This window comes from Aedes albopictus, chromosome 3, assembly GCF_035046485.1.
Source record: "Aedes albopictus strain Foshan chromosome 3, AalbF5, whole genome shotgun sequence".
In the NCBI taxonomy this organism is placed as follows: Eukaryota; Metazoa; Arthropoda; class Insecta; order Diptera; family Culicidae; genus Aedes; species Aedes albopictus.
In genome coordinates, this window is record NC_085138.1 from 5,174,096 (window position 1) to 5,197,007 (window position 22,912).

A 22,912-nucleotide genomic window follows, 5' to 3' on the forward strand; every position below is an offset into this window, starting at 1 on the left:
GGAAGAAGTTCGCGAAAGAATTCCACACCGAGAAAATTTTCTACTCAGTGACTGAGTTGGTCTTACTCAGAAATTGAAAAATCCTTTGTATTCTTACTCAGTTTCCGTTAAAAGTGGGACAACCCATTGGCACATTTAACGGAAACTTTTTTCAAATTTTTGTCTGTGCAGAAGGAGTTCCCAAAGGAATCCCAGAATGAGTTCCCGAGGGAATCCCAGAATGAGTTCCCACTGGAATCCCTAAGGAAATTCCTAGGGCATTCAGGGAGCAGTTCCTGCAGAAATGCCGGAAGAACCCAAGTATCCATATAGCACTATTATTCGCCTTGCGTGCCAGTACAGTGCTAGTGTAGAACTGATCTGCTCTATATTGGCCGTATAATAGCCCTCCCAAGTAACATTTTGTAGTCAAATAGACTACAAGAGGTTCTAAGAACCATTATAAAACCAAAATAAAAGGTATGAGGTTTTATGACGGTTCTCGTAACCTCTACAAGGCTAATTTTCCTTGGGCTAGAAGGCCAAAAAGGTGAATAATAGTGCTAATGGTTACTTGGGAAGTTCTCGAAGTAATCCGGGAAGTAGTTCCTGTAAGAATCCCGGAAGAGGTACTTGAAAGAATCCTGGAAGGAGTTCCCGGAGGAATGCCGAAAGGAGTCCTTGAAGTGAAGGAATCTTGGAAGTTACTGCTAAAAGAATCCCGGAAGGAGCTCTTGCAGGTATGCCAAAAAAGCTTCTTGGAGGAAAACCGGCAGAAATTATTGGAGAAATACCGGGAGAAGGTCTGGAGGATTTCTTAGATGAATTTCAGAAAGAATTCCTGGGAAAATCTCAGAAGAAACGCCTGAAGAAACCTCCCATGAAATTCCTGGTGGAATCCTTGAAGGAATCCCGAAAGGAATTTCTGAGGCAATCTCAGAAAGAACTGTTGGAACTAGTCTAAATGCACATAACATAAGTGGAACTCTGGCTCCAAAAGTTGATGCCTTTCTGAGTTCGTCACTGGTATACAGGGCATCGAAATGTCAAATGCATTATAACATTATTGCCATACTATTTTTCTGCTTGTATACCATTTTTCATTGCTGTGAAGTTAAACAAAGACCTCATAGATCTAGACTGGTAGCACGTGAAGATCTAAAATAGGACATAAATTGTAATAAAACTTTGTAAACTCAATTCGGAAGTACGTTTTATGACTTTAAATATAAAGGGAGATCGATATGTTGAGCGTGGATGTGTTATTTCAAAGATTTCAATTAATTTATGACAACATGAATAAGTGGATTTCCAGCAGCTAGTTTTGCGCATATCTCAGATGCCAATCTTCGTTCCTGTATTCTTTGCCAAAACTGGAATACTGGTTGGATCAGATGTTTTTTTGTTTATCAAAATAAGTGACAGTTCGACGCCTTTTATGAAAGATATAACAGTTTCGCGTGCTGGAAAAGGATACAACTTTTTCCTTCGCTCTGACCATGGAGTTCCACTTATGTTATGTGCTAAATGGAAACACGGTCATGGCGAGCTCTGTAGATGACCGTTTCCAAATCAAAAATAAAAAGAAGGAAGTAGTTACCTTCCATCTAACTGGACTGCTGCCGACCGATACCTCAATCAGCAACCGCCACTCTTTATTCGTTCCGGGTATATACACTAGGGTGGCTCAAGCTTGTATGGAAAAACCACATGTCGAAAAGTTCGAGAAGCACCCTTGTCATTTCTTTTTATATGACGCCACGATGCTCTGGTAAAATTTTTACCTCAACCCGTTTACATTTGGGCGATGTTAAACTCGTTTGAAGTTTGTGTGGGAGTTTTATCTTGAGAGGCTCTAATTTTTCTTAAACCACGTAATCGATTATATAGAACAATAGCCTAGGACACACTGAAATCTTTATCGATCAGACACTTTTGAAAACAGTTGTAGGCTAGACAGTACATGCTCAATCAGTGAGATATTATTGTTATTGTTATTCCTTTATATGTTAAATGTTAAGCATTACCATATGGTCTGCAGGTAATATATTTTTTCAAAGGTTTGAAGGTATTTTGCGGTCTTCGACAAAGTTTTTCGGCAAATATAAAGCAATAGTTTTAGCACAGACAAACAGACGTAACACTCTGATCATTCACGTCGTACACCGATTTAACGGTCTTTTTTAAAATTTGATAGTTGGCCAACTGCCCAACCGTGGCGCTCGCATCGTTTTTGTTCGAGTTTGACGTTTGCTCACTACCGCCACCTAGTTGGTGATCGGCCAAACATAGGCCTTTTAGCATTGGGCGAATATGTTTCCGTGACTATGATTTGAATCGAAAAATGTTCGAAGTGTTACGTCTGTTTGTCTGTGGTTTTAGGGTATTGCTTCCCTTATTAAGCATGTGGCTCCCATTTTCATACCACGTAAAAGAAAGGATTGAAGCGCTGTTTGTTTTGTTTCTTATTTTTGTATTTTTTGTTAGAAGTGAGCACCCATGAAAACAAAAAGAACGGAGTCAATCGGTGCCGTAATCGCTTGTTTTCGAATAGGATGAAAATGGGAGCATGAGGTTACTGATGGCACACATACCCTATATAATCGGTTATGTGATTTAAGAAAACAAATTGAGCAACTCACGAGAAAACTGCAAAAAACTATCCAGTATAAACTCCTATACAAACTACAAATGAGTTTAGCACCGCCCAAATGTTAACGGATTTGGCTGAAAATTTGACCATTATGGCATCATATAGAACGAAATGAAAAGGGTGCCCATCGAACTTTTTAACATGTGGTATTTTGAGCCACTCTAATATACAATTTATCAATCTTCACTCATAACACTATTAATCTCTGCCATATATCCAACAATACTGCCGAAACTTCACACTCGCACTTGAAAGTCGATGCTACCTTAGTATTCAACCAAAGTTCAACGCTACCTGTTTTCCAGTAAGAACTTCGGGAGGAATCCTAGAAGAAGTCACGAGTAACATTGCTAAATGGATTCCGGAAGAAATCTCCATAAGGAACTATGTCAGGAACCCTTAAAAGTACATCTGAAGAAGATCTATAAAGAACTTCTGGTGGAATTACAGAAGATAATCCTTGAGAAATCCCGGAAGAAACTTCTGTAGCAATTTTGACAGGACTTCCTGGTGGAATCCCAATTTGAACCTGTTTTGAAATCTATGAAGAAGTTTCTGGATGAATTTCAGATGAAACTTCTGAAGGAATTCAAACTAAACCCCAGGAAGCATCTCATTAAGAACTCCCTGGGAATTCCAGAAGAAACAGTTTGAGGAGTCCTGGAATAAATTTGTGGAGAAATCGCAAAGGCATTCCTGGGGGAATTCCATTGATTACGTAAGGAAATTTTCACGATTTTTCAACACAACCTGTACATCCATGCGTTCCACCATAATTTTTTCTCAGAATTTTATCAAAAACCTAATGTTTAGGAAAGCCATAATTACTCGTTATTCCAGGTATTATTTCAGAAACTTTTCCGAAAACAGCTTAAATGATCTGATTCCATAGTAATATCGTCTATCGCTTGTTTTTTTTGAACGATCCAGTAATTTCCTGTGGTTGCTTTTGCAGAGCCTGAAGTCAAAGAAAAAAACTGTGTTTTTTAGTGTTAATGAATATAATTACTAAAGATTTCGTTTCCGAATTTGCAAAAATTGCTCATTCTTTCTCATGTTTTCCCTCAGGTATGCGGATCCTTGTCATGCTTTTGCTAGACACCCTGCCCATGCTCGGTAATGTACTGCTGTTGTGCTTTTTCGTGTTCTTCATCTTCGGAATTGTGGGCGTTCAGCTCTGGGAGGGCATCCTGCGCCAGCGCTGCGTGATAAAGCTTCCGGACAACGTGTCGGCTCCAGAGTAAGTAGAGGACCTTTTCCGGTGTTCTTCCGAACGAAACCCGATAGATACGTTAGTCGATGTGTTTCTTCCCTTTTTTCCGGTTCAGTACTGTACATTTTTGCTTCCACAATTAAATCTGTACTGCATAAAAGCAGAACCAACTCTAAACTCTCTCGAGATGTAATTATACTGTTATGCTTGTTTCCCCTTGTTTGAGTTTATATCATGATCTGCGCTCGAGGTGCTGTAGAAACGAATAGATTAGTTACGGTCCGGTAACATTTTTCAACTCTGTTGAAGTTTTAAAGGACAAGCTAGGAACAGGTAGCAACATAGGACCCAGGAAATCTATAACCTGTATGTAGTTTTCGAAACTTCGCAGTCCGAAGTAGAATACCATATCTTCTGTATCCCAATGTATTCATTCCACTCATTTCATATTTAGCATTTTCCGAAAAAGATTGGGACACTCTCAAATCCCCATTTGATTTGTATTTTTGAACTGTTAGAGATTTACTAACTTTTACTTTTGCATACTGTTAGAGTGGAGAAAGTTGTCAAAATATTAGATTTGAACAGCTAAAACTGTATCACAACCTAATCGGAAACAAGCAGTTATAACATATTTACGCTCGGCTAAAATAGTCAACGCTGAACTTCTTTTCCTTTTATTTCATTAAATTTTGTACATAGTTTGTATTCTTGAAATTTCTTTGTAGCACATTTACACAGCGTAACCTTTACTATAGAATTGTGACCCAAAAGCAAAGGAAATCTGAGTAACGATTCGTTTCTAGCCTAATTGCTCTCTGGCGATAACAGCTTAGTTTCACTAATCACTAATAGATAACCCGAGCAGCGAATGAAGCACCAACATTAACATTAGCGTTAGAGAACAGTCTCCTATTCGAAATGTGCTACCACTTAACGTTTAACAAGTCTTACGTTCTTTCGATTTTAATACTTTCAATGTGCTAATTTGTGATGGTAAGAGACTATTTTCTCCTGATCTGATTACCATGTTTTATACCATAATGACAAAATTGTCCTTTTGATGATGACTAGTTTTGTTACTAGCTTTTTCTTTAAAAAAAAAGAATAAAATAAAACGTGGGAATCTGTGCTGACGGGGAAAATGTCTTCAATTGCAGTTCAGGGAAGAAGCTAGCTTGAAATTATTCGAATTTGCATACTTGTTTTTGAATAGAGTGATAGTATATTGTACTGTACTGTGTTTACGAAAAAGCATAGAAAGGTCTTCGTTGTTGATATTCCTAACAAGCTGATTTGAATAAAGTCCATCACTACGCTACATTATGCACATCAGTGATCACATGGCAAGCGACTACACTAAAAACAGCATCCATGCGCGCAATATTGTATCCAACATGCAACACCACGTACAGCACATACTTATCAACTACAGAAAGCCATACCGGAAATGAAACTTGTTGAACCTTTTTTCCTAACCGATGATCCATGGATAGACAAGATTCGAACGGGCGACGATATGGCCTAATGTTACGAACCTATTTCTTAGTTCTATGATTTCCTTAATTTTGATTTCGAGAAGATTCCTTTTATGGCATCAATCAGAAGCTATCATTTTTATTTTCATGGAACTGCTGCTTACGTTTCATTAGTTTTTCCGTGCCTAGTTACTATCTGGATTGAACAAAGAAATTCAGTATTGTCAAAATTCACCAAACAATCCCAATAATTGCCGTCTATTACAGGATTATTCCAGATGAATACAGAGTTCGAGTTCGTGTTAATTCGTAAGAATCTAATATTTCATTCGTCGGTGACATTTTCCTCGTAACGGTGTCTTCCTAGATACATTGTTTAGATGTCTTCTATCAACTGTCATATAATTCTTATTGTATATCTTAAGACCCATCTATAAAGTAGCTTTTTTACAATTTGAAACCTGCTGAAAGCACTCAACTAGAGTAGAAAGAGTAAATGTCTTCGTGTTGTGAATCAGAATTTTGTTGTCTACATTTAGTTTCCCAACCATTAAGGCATAGTATCAACCTTGTTTGCCTATTCTGTTTACTTTTTTATTTCGAGTTCTTATGTGGATTTGATTCAACTGCATTATGTTTCAAGGTACAACAAGGATGGCTCACGCATGGTAACACTTTCAAGAAACACTGTCAATCCAAAGCTTATACCTTTGAAATACAAAGCCACCATATATCACAAACAATACATGAAGTTTCACAAAAAATAATAAAGATGTTAAACTACTTCGTACAAATAATTCAATAGAGGACGAACAACATAAATGGTTTATCCTTGGTATATGATTAAAATCTCAGAACTTAAATTCTTTATAAGGTAGAGCAAAAGTTCGATCATAATCCTGCATACATTTTCAACATTTCAAATGTTCGGCGCGAGATTTTACGCGATTCAAACTATCATCCCAACGTCTTTACTGGACAGAAATGTCTTGACATTTTTCCCATACAGATATGCTAAGAAAAATGTTTTCTCGTTTTTTTTTAGGGAAAGAGCCACAGCGTACCGTCTACCCCCGTTGGTTTGACCGCATGTAATCTGAACACTTTTTAATTGGACCCCCTCTAATCTGCACATCGTTCAAACAAAAATGGTTCAAATGTCATTCTGCCCATGGAACGGGGTGAAACGGAACGCAGAATCAAAACAAAACAGCAAATACAGTTACCAGCAGTGTGTTTTTTTTATGCCAACAGGGTTACTAAAAGTTCAAATTAAAAATGAACCCCGTTGGTTTGCATGAGGTGTCGTTCAAACCAATGGGGGTAGACGGTACTACGAAACGGCGCATTGTCAAGAGCACAAATTGCAGACACAAAACATTGAAACACGCTGAAAATCTTATCGATTAATAATACTCAATGAGAGATCAATCGTTGCAAATTTCAGCGCAAGATGATGTTAGGTAGTTACAATTTGTGCTTTTGAAAATTTTCTGCTTGGCTCTAAATATTTATTCAAATGTTTACCTACTTAACTGTTTAAAAACCGACGCTCTGTTTGGAGAAGCCTTAAAGTTTCCGAGGCGATCACAGTAGGCCCTGCGTGCATATGGGCAATGTTTTTGAGATTCCACGTTTCAATTCTTAACCTCTGTACTACATTATGACAATAAATCTTCATCGAGGGCAATGGATTCTATTGCCTGGTTTTCTTGATTTCAATGAAAAATTCTCTCCAAGGATTTCTGCAGGAAGTGTTTCCGGAATTCCTTCTCTAATTCCTGCCAGGGTCTTCGCCAGATTCTTTTTGGAAAGGCTTGTGGGATCCGTCTTTGAATTGTCCCGCAGCTTCTTTCGAATTCCTAGCAGGATTCTTTCCTAAATTTGATCTGCGATTCCTTCAAGGACTTCTTCCCGAAATTCTTCTTTTAAAACCTTCCGGGTTCCTGACCGAAGTTTCTTCCGGGATTTTTTCAATTGTTCTTTCGGGAGTTCTTCTGGAGTTCCTCGAACAAATTATTCTAGATTTTTTTGTAAACTTCTCAAAGGGTTTACTCCTGGATTCCCTTAAGTTCTCCCAGGATTTCACTCATAATTTCTCCCTAGATATGTTCAGGAGTTTTTCCGGGGATTATTTTTCTCATATATTCTCCCGGAATTGCTCTCAAAGTTACTCAAGGGACTTATGAAGTTGCTCAAATGGTTGTTTCCCGGTACTGCACTCGTAGGTTCTTCCGGGGTGTCTAATTAGTGATATGCATGAATGAATAAACGTGATTCCCCTTATCCCTATCTACTATCTAGCGAAACAAAAGCCAAGGCAACAGGCTTGGAAACACTAGCGGAGAAAGAAGACCCTGTTGTGCTTGAATCTAGTCTGGCTGTTTCCAAGGGCTTCTCGGAATTGCTCCAGCAGTTCATCCCGGAGTTGCTGTGGAAATTTCTCAAGTGATTCATCCTAGGGTTTCTCCCAGTACAACACTCGAAGGAATCTTTCATCTGGGGTTTCTACAGTCGTTCTTGCAGTAATTTTATCTAAAGGTTTTCTCGGAATTGATCCAGGAGCTCATTGCGAGATTTCTGCCGGAGTTTTTACCAGGACTTCCTTAAAAGGTTAACTGAGGCTATTTTTACAAAGTTTTCTCCGGTAGGCAAAAGTTCTTCGTGAGATTTCTTCAGTAATTCCTTGTGGCATATCTCCCAGAAATTGTCGTGAAATTTCTCCAAAACTTCTTCCGGGTTTTATTTTGCAGAAGGAGGATCCCTTGGGATTTCTCCAGAAGTTTTGCCAGTCAGTGATTGTTCCTAGAGGATATCTCAGAATTTCTGCAGAAGATACTCCTTGCATTTCTGCATAATGTCTCACAAGATGTTTCCAAAAGTTTGTTGTTTGTGGGATATCTCCTGGAACATTTCGCGAGATCGCTCCGGCAGTTCTTCCCAAAATTTACTTCAAAATGCTTCGCGGTAGTCTGCCCGATTCTGTCTGGATTTCAACCAGGGATTTCATCGAAAGTTTTTCACGGGTATTCTTCGCAATATTTTACTCCCGGAGTTTTTTGTAGGATCTCTTCCGGAGCTCTTGTCAAGATCACTCTGGAATCCCTGCCTGTGGGATATTTCTGGAAGATGCTTTTGAAATTTCTTTCAGAATGTCTCTCTGGATTTCACCCAGATATTTCATCCCAAGTTTCTTTCAAAGTTTCTCTAGGGATCCCTCCCGGATTTTTAATCGGGAATTCGTTTCGTTTCTTCTTGGAATTACTACCAAAATTCCTTCCGGCATTGAATAGTTCCTATCGGGAGTTGTTCCAGTTCCTTGCAGGATTTAAACCGTATGTTTTTTCGAGATTCTCATGGAATGATTGATGAATGCCGTGAATGAAGTTTGTAAAGCTAAATTAATTCTGCCAAGATTTTATTACAAGTTTTATTTGTGTGTTACATATGCTCTTTTAACTTGTAAATATTGTCCCTGGTTAATATAACATTTATAGTGCTCTGGCATAATAGAGCATCATGAAGAAAGCCTTGTTAAGATCAAATGAAATTCCTGGAGGAAGTTCAGGAAAAAAAGTACTAGGGTGAGCATCTGGAGTAATTCCAGGATGAATCACAGCGGAAATGGTTCGATAAATTTTAGCATGAGTTTCAGGAGAATTCCCATCAAGAGTTTCTGAATGAATTTCGGAAGCAATACCAAGAGATTTTCGTATAAGCATACCAAGAAAAATCCCAGGAGGAACCCCCGGGAAAATCTGTAAGGATTCATATAAAAATTTCCGGAGAAGTTCCTGGAATAATCAAATCCATCAAATGATCCATAGGAAAATGCCTAGAGAAGTTCTTGAATAAATCTACGTGGTAATTCTAGGAGGAACTATTGGAGAAATCCTTAGAGAAATCCTTGGATACATCGCTGTAGGGTTCATGAAGAAATCAACTTTCAACAGAAAGTCATGCAGTAATACCTTCAAGAATTTCTGAAGGAATCTCAGCAGGAATTCCTGAAAGATTCCCAAGAAAAACTTCTGGAGGAATCACAGGAGGAATCCTGGAAAAAAATCTTGGGGAAACATCTGAATGAATCGTTATATAAATCCGCGAAAGAATTCCTGAAAGAATTACCGCGGAATTCTTGGAGGAACACCTAGAAGCAACGAAGCAAAAATTCCTGAAGTAATCTCAGCAAGAATTTCTGGAGGAATCGCATCACAAATACCTAAAGGGTTTCTAAGATAAATAAATCCCTGGAAGAATCCCGACAGCAATTGCTAAATCAATCCAAGGAGGAAATCTACAGTATAAATTACATCATAAATTCCTGGAGCAATCCCAACAAGTATATCTGGAGGAATCCCAGAGATGCCGGAAAGAACAAGCAAATTGATAGACTTGTAATCACAACAACAGGCAACACAGGACAACATTTTTTTTGTCTCAATAGCAAACTTAAGTGTCTCTGACAGATTTTGGGCCACTGAATCCGAATTCGAGCTCAGATTTGTTCCAGCATGTCATAGCTTTGAGCTGTACCTCAATTTATAGGGCAACATATGCGTTTTTGGGCTTTTATGATTGCAAGCTATTGAGCATGGACATATTTTTTTAAGCAATCAAAGGGTAAATTGGTCAATTAACATCTAAATTAAAGACTCATGCAAAATATTTCGTTTTACCAAATCAAATTTGAAAGATTTAAGCATTTTATTTTGTATGCGAGAACGTCCTATTTTGCATTTTCCTAATAAATTGATTTTTTTTTCGTCTAGAAGGATCTAACCAATGACGTTAAAGTATAGCCTAGAATATGCCGAAAAACTTTGCCGAAGACCGCAAAGTGATCCGACACTGAAAAAAGTTATAACGTACAGATTGCCCGGTGGTGCTTAACATTTAACATGTAAAGGAATAACATCAATAATAAAATCTCAATTTTTGGCCTAAGTTACCAGGCGAATAACTATTTTCACAAGCGTCGGATCACTTCGCGGTCTTCGGCAAAGTTTTTCGACATATCCTAGGCTATACTTTAACGTCATTGGTTAGTTCGTTTTAGACGAAAAAATTCAATTTAAGAGAAAAATGCAAAAAAGGACGTTTTTCCATACAAATTTCAATCGCATTGCGGAATACGGGGACGCAACCAATCGCTCCCAAATTTTGCACAGTTGTTTTGGACGCTAATATAGGTTAAAAAAGATTTGTTCCGGGTTGCTACTCTAATACATACTTATGACGTCATCGACGAAGTCTTTTAGAAAATAGTAACTGTTGGATCTAGGATTTTCTTTGGGCAGTAACAGGATTTTGAAACGAGAGGCAAGGTATGGAAATGTTTGAATAAAACTATTGGCAAATTTCTAAACACTTTGACCTACCAACAAATTATCTGAAATAACAATAATGAAAATGTACATTGTTCATTTGAATGTAAAAATTAAATTATTTTTTGAGAGCTCTACAAATCCGGAACTTCACGAGAAAATCGAGAATTTGGCGTTAATCGTAGGATTCGCTAAAAAGGAGTAAATTCTTTACAAAGCTTCAAAGCTTTTATGTTATTTACAAAAAAAAAAGAACCCGAAACTTTTGACTTTGTTTATCTGGTCAAATTTTTTTTTTCAACTATTTTTGTTGTGTCTTGCCTACGTTTGTCGATAAAAATAGAAATTTAACTTCTCATCACAATTTTTTAATTTGAATTTTTAGATTTTTCTACGAATTTGTGTTGTTTACATTGATAATGTTCCAGTTGGTTCATTTAAAAACTCCAAAAAGGATTATGGTAAAGAGATGCCAGATTGTTTTTTTTTTTTTAACAAAAATCTGTATCAATACAGATTATTCTGCATCGCCGTATTTGAGAGTATAGCAGACACCAAGAGTACTAGATTTCAATTGAAACTAACAAAAATGTACTTCTTTTTGCCGGTTTTAATTTTTTACTGGTATATACAGGGGATGGCCAAAATGTTTGGGATAGGCAACATTTTTAAACTCCCACAAAAAAATTCAACATGCTGTAACTTTTCATAGAGTGCATCAAAAAATCACAAATTTTGACTATTTGTCAACCAATTACATATGCATCATTGGTACAAATTTGGGCTCGATTGATTAATTTTTCGCGAAGTTAGAACCGTTCGGGTAAAACACTATTTTTTACACAACTCATTTTTGAGCTGTCATATCTCGGAAACCAGTGAACCGAATTGAATGATTTTTTTAACGTTTATCAACAAGATATTGGTACTTTTTACGACGTTATAAAATGTAATATTTTTTCACGGCAAATTAAGTTATGCCGGGTTGACTTTTTTACCCATATAGAGGAAAATAAGTAAAATTTACAATATCACACAAAAAATATTAAATGTGTTCTTCCTTCAATCTAAATAGGCTCTAATATATCTGATTAGAGATAATTTGAGAACAGAAGTGAAAAAGCTTTGGATATCAACACTAAAATTTATTGACATTGATGTAAAAAAAATATATTTTTCGAAAAAAATCCAAAAAGTGTCAATCCATGATAAGTTTTTTTCAACGTTTAAAAAGTACCTATGTTTTAATAGTTTGTGAAGCATTTACATATTGTTAGTGTACGTTCAAAATTTCATTCAACTCGGTTCACTGGTTTCCGAGATATGACAGCTCAAAAATGAGTTGTCTAAAAAATAGTGTTTTACCCGAACGGTTCTAACTTTGCGAAATATTAATCAATCGAGCCCAAATTTGTACCAATGATGCACATATAGTAGGTTGACAAGCAGTCAAAATTTGAGATTTTTTGATGCGCTCTATGAAAAGTTATAACATGTTGAACTTTTTCGTGAGAGAAAAAGAAGTTGCCTAAGGACTGTTCAATTTATAAAACGGACAACTTTACAAGGCTATAAAAAGAAGATGCGTAGTTCAAATTTAACCACCCTTGTTTCGTTGTTCAGTGCGTCATCTTCCAATATATTAATCATTTTTGAATCGAATAAAAATAGTTTTATTTCATAGAAAATCGGCCAGGTGTTAAATGAAGTGAATTTTTCGATTGCTGAAAATTGAAAATATATATAAAATTACTGTTCACATATGGTATATCGTTTTTAATACCAGAAAAGTATGTGCCATGCTGCAGCAGCATGAGTTATAATCATTCTGGCAAAATTTAAACTCAATTGGAATATTTAGTGTTGAGATATTAAAGTCTCAAGTGAGATTCGATTTTTTGAATAAAATTCAATTGTAAAGCAAAAAGGACATGAAAATATTAAATAATCAATTTTTTTATGCATCCAGTCGAAAGTGGGAATAATGTGGTTTTAAATGCAGAAAACTGCGTCTTAATAGCATTGCTGGTTTGGTTACTGTGCGCCATTACAGACACAGTTATCAAAACAGTTTCGTTCTCTGAAGGTTCTTCCAAACAGCCATGCAACCTAATGCAAATTTTACATAACAATGATGTTGGAAATAAAAACTTTGCACCTGATTATTATTAAAATAAGGTGTAAAATAACATAGGACCAACTTTGTTGAAAATGAATAATAACAAGACTCGCTAGAGTCGAAAATCTGCATCAATGGAGCAAAAAGTATGAAATTTTTTAATATGACCATCTTAATGGATTAAATTGTTGATGAAAAATGCAATTAAAAGTAACTTTCTCTTCTGTATCATTCAGAGAGCAATATTCTACTACTCTGGACACGTTTTTAGTAGAATCCGTGGTGCTATTGCAACACAGGACTTAAATGAACATTTTTTAATAATTTCTTTGAAAACAAGGCAACTCGCTATATCAAGCTGGAGAATGCTTGGTGCATTATTACTGACCAACTATGGAGCTTTACCTTTAGTAGAATAGTATATGATTCCAATACATTGAAAACTTCATGAAAATGTGCATGTTAAGTATGTGGAAAGTTATGTCGAATTTTGAGAAATGGGTTTTTATTGATGTTTTACGAAAATCGCTTCAGTTACACAATAAAGAATATTTTGCTTAATGTTATATTTTTCCTACATTTGGGAATAGCTATAGAAAGTTATGCAAAAAACTGATAGTGATTTTATTGAAAAATAAAAAAGATATCGCACACGAAAGTTGTCCGTTTTATAAATTGAACAGTCCTTATCCCAAACATTTTGGCCATCCCCTGTATTTCTCTAAAACATGTTAGAAAATGTACAAATTTGCATAAGTGCTTCAGAGTTTTAGCAGCAATTTATAAAGTTTTCATTAAATTTATTGAAAATAACATAAAATGTTATGTTCCAAATGCTTTCTGGGGAAATCTGTATCACATTTTAAATGATCTGTATTTTTATGTACTCTGTATCTTATCTGTAAAGAAGGTCAAAAATCTGTATAATACAGAAAAATCTGCATCTCTGGGTGACAATGACAAAATGGTTACATGACAAAAATTGGTTATTCGTCTGAAAACTTTTCTTTCCATTGCTTAACTTTTGCAAGAATCAAACAGGTATTTTGAATGAATATGTATATAAGCTTCCTAATTGCCCTGATATTTACATTCAGGTTATGTAGTTTAATCAAGTAATTTTGTAGTTTCTCAGTCTTACCATTCTTTCCTATACTTCTGAAAATTCTCTTACCTAGTTCTTCTATTGTTAATTTGCAAACTTAAAATCTGCTTTAGCAAAACTATATTTCTGTACAATTTATAATACGTCGGCGTCTCACAACCTAATCATTGTAAACTGTAATTTACTGCTTTAAACTAAGTTCGATACGCTTTGCTGAAACTGTCATCTACCCATAATACCAATCTCAGTCAGCATGCCAAGTCGATTTTCGCGCCTAACTATGTGTTGAGACGAGTAGAAAAAAGTAATTTGGAATATTAAACTCACCAATTGTTGCGCCCCGACAGCATATCATTTTACTACGAGTTCTCGAAAGAACAAGACTACATCTGCTCGAAGCCGGACGACTCGGGAATGCATCTGTGTAACAATCTTCCTCCCTACCGGATAGGGCCACTGGTTTGCAATGGTAAATTGTTTGGATTCTTTGCTAAGTCACTAAGTTGCACAAAATGAGCATGTTTCTACTTTTGCAGCCTCTGCCATACCCTTTTCCAACAATTATCCCACATCTCGCTCTTGCGTTAACTGGAATCAGTACTACACGAACTGTACACAGCTAGGGAATAATCCTTTTCAAGGAACAATATCCTTCGACAACATCGGATTGGCCTGGGTTGCTATATTTTTGGTGAGAAAAAGACCATATTTAAATTGATGCATGATAATAAGTGATCCGGGTTATTCTTGAAACAGGTCATATCACTCGAGGGTTGGACTGACATAATGTACTACGTCCAAGATGCACACAGCTTTTGGGATTGGATCTATTTTGTACTACTAATTGTGGTGAGTATTTACCATGATCAATAACCTTCAATATTTAAAAAAGAAGTTAGTTGTCCTAATTTTCGACTCATTTCTTCTTCACCAGATTGGATCATTCTTCATGATCAACCTTTGCCTAGTCGTTATTGCTACGCAATTTTCCGAAACCAAAAAACGAGAGATGGAGCGTATGCGCCAGGAGCGGGCCAGATTTACATCAACCTCCACGCTGGCATCCAGCACAAACAACTCCGAGCCGACGACTTGCTACGCCGAAATTGTCAAATACATTGCCCATCTCTACCGGAGGCTCAAGCGCCGCATCATTAAGAAGTTACGACAGTATAAGTATGAATGTCTCGTTGTTATTCTCTTTGACGCACCTCCCATAACCCATTCTTGCACCCGATTCCCCTCGTACCTATCTAAGAAACCATTTGCTTTAGCATGATTGATTCGATTCAGTGCATTTCAGATGCACATGCCCCACGCATTAGACTAAGCTTCCTGCCATAATCTTCAAAGTTTAAACACACAAAAACGTGACTGTAACAGTTTTATGCCTAACAATCATTAACCACGTTGAATATTCTAGTTAGTGAAGTTTCTGCGTTTTTCTTGTCAAGTTAAAGCACGCTGTTCAAATGTTTCACATGCTTAAAACATGCCACGCAAATGTAATATACTAAAAAGTTATTCCTCAACCTCTTGTTCGCACCGAAAATCCTTACAAGTCAATCTACTGACCAGAACTTCGAATCCTCAATCATCCTCTTGCAGATACCAATACCAGAACCGTAAAGAGGGTTTGCTACCGCACACCCCCGAAACTCTAACACTGTCACCAAACAAGATCAAAGTGCATCATCCAAAATGTCCGAAAATGAACGCTCTGGCAGTCAGCGGAGTGCAGCACCGTAATAATCAGGGCTCAAACACACCTTGCGCCATCATCCCACGATTACCAAGGAACGCACCCAGCACCGTGGGAACGGAGAAGCAAATGTCCTCACCGGACGTTTCCGAAATGGTTTCCGTGGAGAACATCAAAAACAACGCACTCAACAATTGCACCAACTATTCCAACCTGGACGACAAACAGAAAATTGTTTTGCTCAAGATTCCCAATAGTGAGAATGTAAGTAAACGGTTTGTTCAAGGTATAGCCGGAAGTTCTCTATTCGAGATCATCTTTATGGGTATTGCAATCCTTTGGTACTTTCCCTAGCACGGAACCAATGAACCAATCGGTTTCACATTGCACAGTGAGCAAATCATGATGAACCAAGCAAATATGTAAGGGAGTTGGATTTGTGGAAACACACCTCTTGATTATGATGAGATGCGAACCCACGACTCCGTATCGTTAGTACGGGGCTTTAACTGACTAAACAACAGAAAAGGTTATGATTCTTTGGTATAGAAAGTCAAACTGGATTTGATGCGCCATTCCGATCGGTTCAACTTAATCTATTGTTTGGCTTTTCAATCATATTTCAATAATTCATTCATTTATTTAGCGTTACATTAACATTACAATTAAATGCAACTGAATCAACGATTCCTCGTCACAACATTCGGTTCATGGTTGCAGTGCAGTCCTCCAGGTTCGGCCGCGACCCACATTTACCAGATCTTTCTGCACATGGTCTGCCCACCTTTTCAGGGTTGCAATTCGGCATTTTCACAACATACCCAGCTCATCGTATACTTCCAGCTTTAGCCACCTTTCGGATGCTAGGTTCGCCGTAGAATGCAGCAAGCTAGTGATTCATTCTTCGCCGCCACATACCGTTCTTCTGCACTGCGCCAAAGATGATCCTAAGCACCTAATGCTCGAAAATTGCGGGTGCTTCCTTGTCCTTCTCGAGCATAGTCCAGGTCTCGTGCCCGTAGAGAACCACTGCACTGGCCTTATCAGTGTTTTTGTACTAGGTACATTTGGTGCAAGTGTGAATCTTTTTCGACTGCTTTCCAAATACCTACAAATTCAAAGCTTGATAGCTTATCACCTCTCTAAAGAAAGGTCGTATGAGACGGAGACAAAGATGGTACGAAGAGGAAGTAATGACCTTAACCCAATTACCTTTCCCTCTAAGACCAAGGTTCGATTGAGGAACCATCATGAAATAATCTATCCGAGTCAATTGGGTTGTTTAGCGAATAAAATATTGCTATTTTCTATAGCCTAATCGAAAGAGCTCATTTTTCTGAGTATAACGTGACTTTATTGGATTCTAATACCTTTGTTGTGATGGTTAAATTAACAAAACAGTTTTCATTTTTGTGGATAGAATGACAGTTCAATCGATTAAGTGACAGTTCGGCCCGAACAAAAAAATTTCCCTATACAAACTTTAAATGCATTTTAAAAATAGTTCCCAGACTCCGAAAATTATGAAATTTTGGATTTCGACTAATTGTAGGGCGGAGAATCCGATTTTGAAATAATCCGGATACCCCTAAAGAACCCAATTCCGTATCAAGACAAAAACATAAGTTTACATGCAAGAAATGAGTAAATGGGTTTATTAAAATTTTGACTTACGTCTTAAACCTAGTGTTGTGTGGCGTCAGTGTCCTAGTGCAGCGGTTTTCAGATCGTGCACCGCGGTGCACTTGGTGCACCGTGAAGCTTTGCAAAGTGCACCGCGTGTCTTCCAAATATGTTGCCTTCACAATAATGATTAGTGTGTGTGTTTAGTAATTAAATCACTCAAAATATATCTTTTAGTTACATAGAATATAGGAGGCCTGATTTAACCATCATAAAACCAGAATAAAATGATTTGGGTTATATCACAGTATTAAGTATCCCACAAAAGCTTTTTTTAACTAGAAATTGTAGTTTATTCACTGGACCTTCAATGTAAGATACTATTTTTTTTATACAATTTAGAAAACTTCAAATAAATTCAGAATAAAGCGATCTTACGGTGGAACTGTAGGAAAGTTTCTGATAAGACCATAGAAAAATCACAGTTCTAGAGATCTAGAGATCTTTCGATACTCAAAAAACTACGAGGAAAATCTACAATGGGTCGCGTCGGAAATCAAATCAAGTTTTTATGTTGAAGTAAGGAGTATATTTTCAAAAACGCAAGATGGGATATCTGTATCAATTCACATGGAATTTACCAAGTTGATCTCAGAGAACATGCTCATTATTTTCAAAGGAAATTTTATCGAATATTCTTATAAGTTTGACAAATACTAAGGGAGATCTTCCAAAAATCTTACCAGTTCTTATATTTTTTTTATCTGTATTAACTAGATTTTTAGCCCTAGGCTAGTTCATCTCGGGACCCACGTTTTACTTCCCTTCCGATGGAAGAACTCGCATTTTGCGAGTTTGTCAGGAGTGAGATTCGATCCCAGGTCTTTGGCGTGATAATCATGTGCTTTAACCATCACATCAGGTCCACTCCACCGGTTCTTATAAATATCTTCAGTAATTATGAATAATAGTCTTAGGAGCTATGAAATAAATCTGTTTTGTACAGAAGCAGAACTTTACCGAGTCTTTCACCAGGAGTCCTTCAAAAAATGTTATTTTTTAGGATAGAATTCAGAGATCTGCTGAGGATTTCGCTGAGAATTCTCAAAGACCTGGACTGGAATTTCGAAAAAAAAAAACCACCAGCAGAAAAGTAAAGGTGGACAAGTAATAAAGAAATACAATCATGTCATAGTCATGATCGGTGAAAGAAAATCTTTTCAACGGCATGTCTAGTGTATGTACCAGGAAGAGACATCGAAAAATACACTAGAGTTTTGTAACAAACAAATAATAGTTATTTATGTAACGAGTTGAAAAAATTTGTTTTTTTTTCAGCACGAGTTTTGCAACGAGTTTCATACTAGTTATTTATGCAACAAGTTCCATACAAAATTTTATGCAATGATTTTTTCATAATGCAACTCATTTGAGTTGCATAATGTTCATAATGCAACTCAAATGAGTTGCATTATGAACATTATACAACTATTTTTCATTATGCAACTCATTCCAGTTGCATAATAAACCAGTTCGGAAAAAATGCTTATTATGATACCGAAATGAGTTAAATAAAATATAAATTATGATACAGAATTGCATAAAATAGAAATTATAATACAGAATTGCATAAAATCTATTAGAAATTTTGAAAGAGTGCACCGCGCGACGATTTATTTCTAAAAAGTGCACCGCGAAGCAAAAGGTCTGAAACTCCTGTCCTAGTGCATCCCACGGCGACAGGAAATCAAAAATCTGTCCGGACAGAAGAACAGACCGGCTCCATGCCAGTAACTCCACAGCAGATAACACTTCCTGGCCTGGCGGTACACCAAGGCATTGAACCATACCGTGTTGACTCACAGATCCATTGAATTTGGGTTGAAACGAAAGGCCTGCACAAAATGGACAAGAAAGAGTTATGTGACTTTAGTATGATAAAGGCACTTCGTTCGCACAGGAATGCACAGTGGCTGATTTCGTCATTTTAGCGCGCTTAATTAATAACTTTTTTACTATGAAGTTTAGCGTCATGGTGTCTTCGGGAAAGTTTTTCACTATAATAAGGAGCTTCTTTTGAGCTTCTGTGAAAAATGATCAATCCCCCTAAAAGTGAGATAGAAAATTTATTTTTTGAATTTTTCAAGATACGAGGTTGGTGTCTTCACAAAAGTTGTAAAAAAATGTAGTTTGGAGCAACTTTGCTGAAGACACCAAGTTTGTAACTCCGTTACTTTTCAAGATACGTTACGTTTTCTTTCATCAGCCCCTTGAAAAAGGTTTTTGCGCAATAACTTTCTAAATATTGATTCTACATTTTTCTCATGTTCTACAAAGTTATAGATAATGGAAAAACACACAACTTTGCCGAACATGACATCCCGCTAGTTCCAAAATTAAAATAGTTATAACGGTTTTTATAGTTTTTGGTCCATATTTCAAGCATATATACAGGGGATAGACAAAATGATCGGGACAGGCAAAATTTTCACTTTTCAAAAAATATTCAATTAACTGTAACTTTTCGAAAAGTGCATCAAATATTCTCAAATTTTTACTGTAAGTTCTTCAACTAGTTGTGTATCAGTGGACAAAATTTGGAAAAGATCGGACAATTCTTCACGAAGTAATAACGATTTTTGAAAAATGTAAAATTATCCGATAGCCAACTTTGAGCTGTTATATCTCCGGATTCAATGGACCGAATGCAATGAAATTTTGACCATTTAAGACTTATATAATGAGCTATGAAAAAACATTGACTTATCTTAATATTCTTAACACGGAAGAAAATTATAACGATTAGATTATTTTTCTAATAAAACACCAAATTATGCAAAACATCAACATCGTTACAAAATTCAAGATGCAAATTATAGTTCATTTAGTTTCCCTCTAATTGACTTATATATAAATGCGTTTTGAAGTAAAGTAACAACATAGCCGCCAATAAAATGAAAAAGTAATGAGATGCATATTAAGAATAGACCAATTTACTAAAAAATCGTGAAAAAAATAAAATCGCTATAACTTTTTCGCTTGTTAAAAATTTCAAGTTGAGTCAAATGTTTTCCAGAGTTCATTATATAAGTCTTAAATGGTCAAAATTTCATTGCAATCGGTTCATTGAATCCGGAGATATAACAGCTCAAAGTTGGCTATCGGATAATTTTATCTTTTCCAAAAATCTTTATAACTTCGTGAAGAATTGTCCGATCTTTTCCAAATTTTGTCCACTGATACACAACTAGTTGAAGAACTTACAGTAAAAATTTGAGAATATTTGACGCACTTTTCGAAAAGTTACAGCTAGTTGAAGATTTTTTGGAAAGTGAAAATTTTGCCTGTCCCGATCATTTTGTCTATCCCCTGTAACTTAGCTATAGGCAATTATATGCAAATTTCCTTTTACGCATGTGAAAGTACATGTAATTGCCTCTCTTAGAAAGCCAAAATCATCAAACTGTAAGAAACTGTAAGATGGTTTTTGTATAGAAACTTACATCCATATATGTTACTCTACGTGGAGCATTGTGAGTTAATGAGAAAATAGAAGTAGTTGGGGGCCGTCCATATACCACGTGGACAGCTTGGAGGGGGGAGGGGGTAAGCGAAAAGTCCACGCTTGTCCATGAAGAGGAGGGTGGGGGTTCGTCGAATGACCACGTGGACAACATTGACATATAAATTAGGAAACAAGAATCAAAATTACAAGAATAAAATTATTGATGAGATTCTTTTCAACAGTTCTTTCATACATTTATTTTATTATACATATTCTTTTAGTTGTAAGTTACTTCTTCAAGAAAAGAAATCATGGTATTGATTAACAGACTAATTTGTTCTAAATTATCAGAATTTCTATCTACTTAGTTTTCTTCATCGAGGAATATTATGGAGATTTGAAATGGAGTGTAGACCATGCAAATGTTGGTGTTTCAGTCAGAAAAATTTCATTGAACTTCTGTATGGATTTTTCGAAGTTTCATATCAAATTCTTAAACTACTTTGAAGTTTCAAAATACATGTAGGGATTTGGAGGCCTATCTCAAAAACTTTTTTTTGTAGGTTCCTTTTAAATTTAAGATGTTTCTAATGGATATTAAAGTCTACACTTCAGCAATACAATTTAGTTGCTGTAAATCTTGTTTTTTTTTGTTGTAAGAATCTAATCAGTATAATCTTATCTCAACAAAAATCTAAGATTTAAAATTACCTTATCTCAACAAAACAATCAGACAATCATAAATTGAACAAACATTAAAAAAACACCGTCCTCAACCAGAGGCTGTACGGACTAAACATTGAACAATCACTAACATTAGGCGATGAGCATTACACGAAAAACACCCAATGAAGAATTTTTCGTTTGACGAAAATTTTTCACCAACTGGAGCAAGAATCGAACCCACACTCTCACAAACATTAAGCTGAATTAAAAACAATGTTGAAAACTTGTAGGTACCAATTTTGTGCTACTTGTTTGTATTCTATGAAAAGCTATAGAAAATTTGTATTTTATAAAGCTTTCAATTATATTTAAGACATTGTTTACGAAGAAAAAAAAACAATACTAAAAAAAACTTTTTAAAATCACTTTTTCCATTTATTTTAGAAATATAAAAAAAAACTTTTTCGGTTGTCCACGTGGACATTGGGGGAGGGGGGTAGGGGTCAATGAAAAGTCCACGCTTGTCCATGGGGAGGGAGGAGGGGGTCAAAAACCATAAATTTTCTGTCCACGTGGTATATGGACGGCCCGTTGTTGAGTTTTTATGTAACGTACTTCATGAATGATCCAGAATACACAACAAACCTTTCTTTATATTAACACACACTTACAATAACAATAAAAATGCAAGCTGACATGAACTGTCAAATAAATATGTTGAAAATATATATAAATCCCATATAAGAGTAACATAAATGGATGTGCGTTTCTATACAAAAACCATCTTACAGTTTCTTACAGTTTGATGATTTTGGCTTTCTAAGAGAGGCAATTACATGTACTTTCACATGCGTAAAAGGAAATTTGCATATAATTGCCTATAGTTAAGTTATATATGCTTGAAATATGGCCCAAAAATCTGTAAAAACCGTTATAACTATTTTAATTTTGGAATTAGTGGGATGTCATGTTCGGCAAAGTTATGTGTTTTACCATTATCTATAACTTTGTAGAACATGAGAAAAATGTAGAATCAATATTTAAAAAGTTATTGCGCAAAAACCTTTTTCAAGGGGCTGATGAAAGAAAACGTAACGTATCTTGAAAAGTAACGGAGTTACAAACTTGGTGTCTTCGGCAAAGTTGCTCCAAACTACATTTTTCACAACTTTTGTGAAGACACCAACCTCGTATCTTGAAAAATTCAAAAAATAAATTTTCTATCTCACTTTTAGGGGGATTGATCACTTTTCACAGAAGCTCAAAAGAAGCTCCTTATTATAGTGAAAAACTTTCCCGAAGACATCATGATGCTAAACTTCATAGTAAAAAAGTTATTAATTAAGCGCGCTAAAATGACGAAATCAGCCACTGTGGAATGGCTTCAAACTTCTCAATCCCTTACCGATTTCTAGTAATCACTAACGCACTACTCAGAGGTACCCAAACTTTTTGCTACCGCGGCGCCTTTTTAAATTTTCAAAATTTTAGCGGCGCACCAACAACTTTTTACAAAGAATTTTAATAATTTTAACTCCTTCA

At 36.1% G+C, this 22,912-nt stretch overlaps 1 protein-coding gene across 11 annotated transcripts in view; it reads left to right on the top strand.

The window, feature by feature from the left end:
- The window catches only part of LOC109414162 (voltage-dependent T-type calcium channel subunit alpha-1G), a 75,171-nt gene that overhangs the window by 3,488 nt on the left and 48,771 nt on the right, over positions 1-22,912 (top strand). For 5 of the 11 annotated variants that reach the window (XM_062858401.1, XM_062858402.1, XM_062858409.1 and 2 more), the window contains exons 3-9: positions 3,701-3,872; positions 4,574-4,633; positions 14,222-14,343; positions 14,411-14,565; positions 14,631-14,723; positions 14,809-15,050; positions 15,483-15,840. In XM_062858401.1, the coding sequence (XP_062714385.1) occupies positions 3,701-3,872; positions 4,574-4,633; positions 14,222-14,343; positions 14,411-14,565; positions 14,631-14,723; positions 14,809-15,050; positions 15,483-15,840 (1,202 nt within the window). Of the gene's footprint in view, positions 1-3,700; positions 3,873-4,573; positions 4,634-5,590; positions 5,633-14,221; positions 14,344-14,410; positions 14,566-14,630; positions 14,724-14,808; positions 15,051-15,482; positions 15,841-22,912 lie in introns of all 11 variants that reach the window. The other 6 variants (XM_062858410.1, XM_062858407.1, XM_062858408.1 and 3 more) reach the window with 3 other exon arrangements.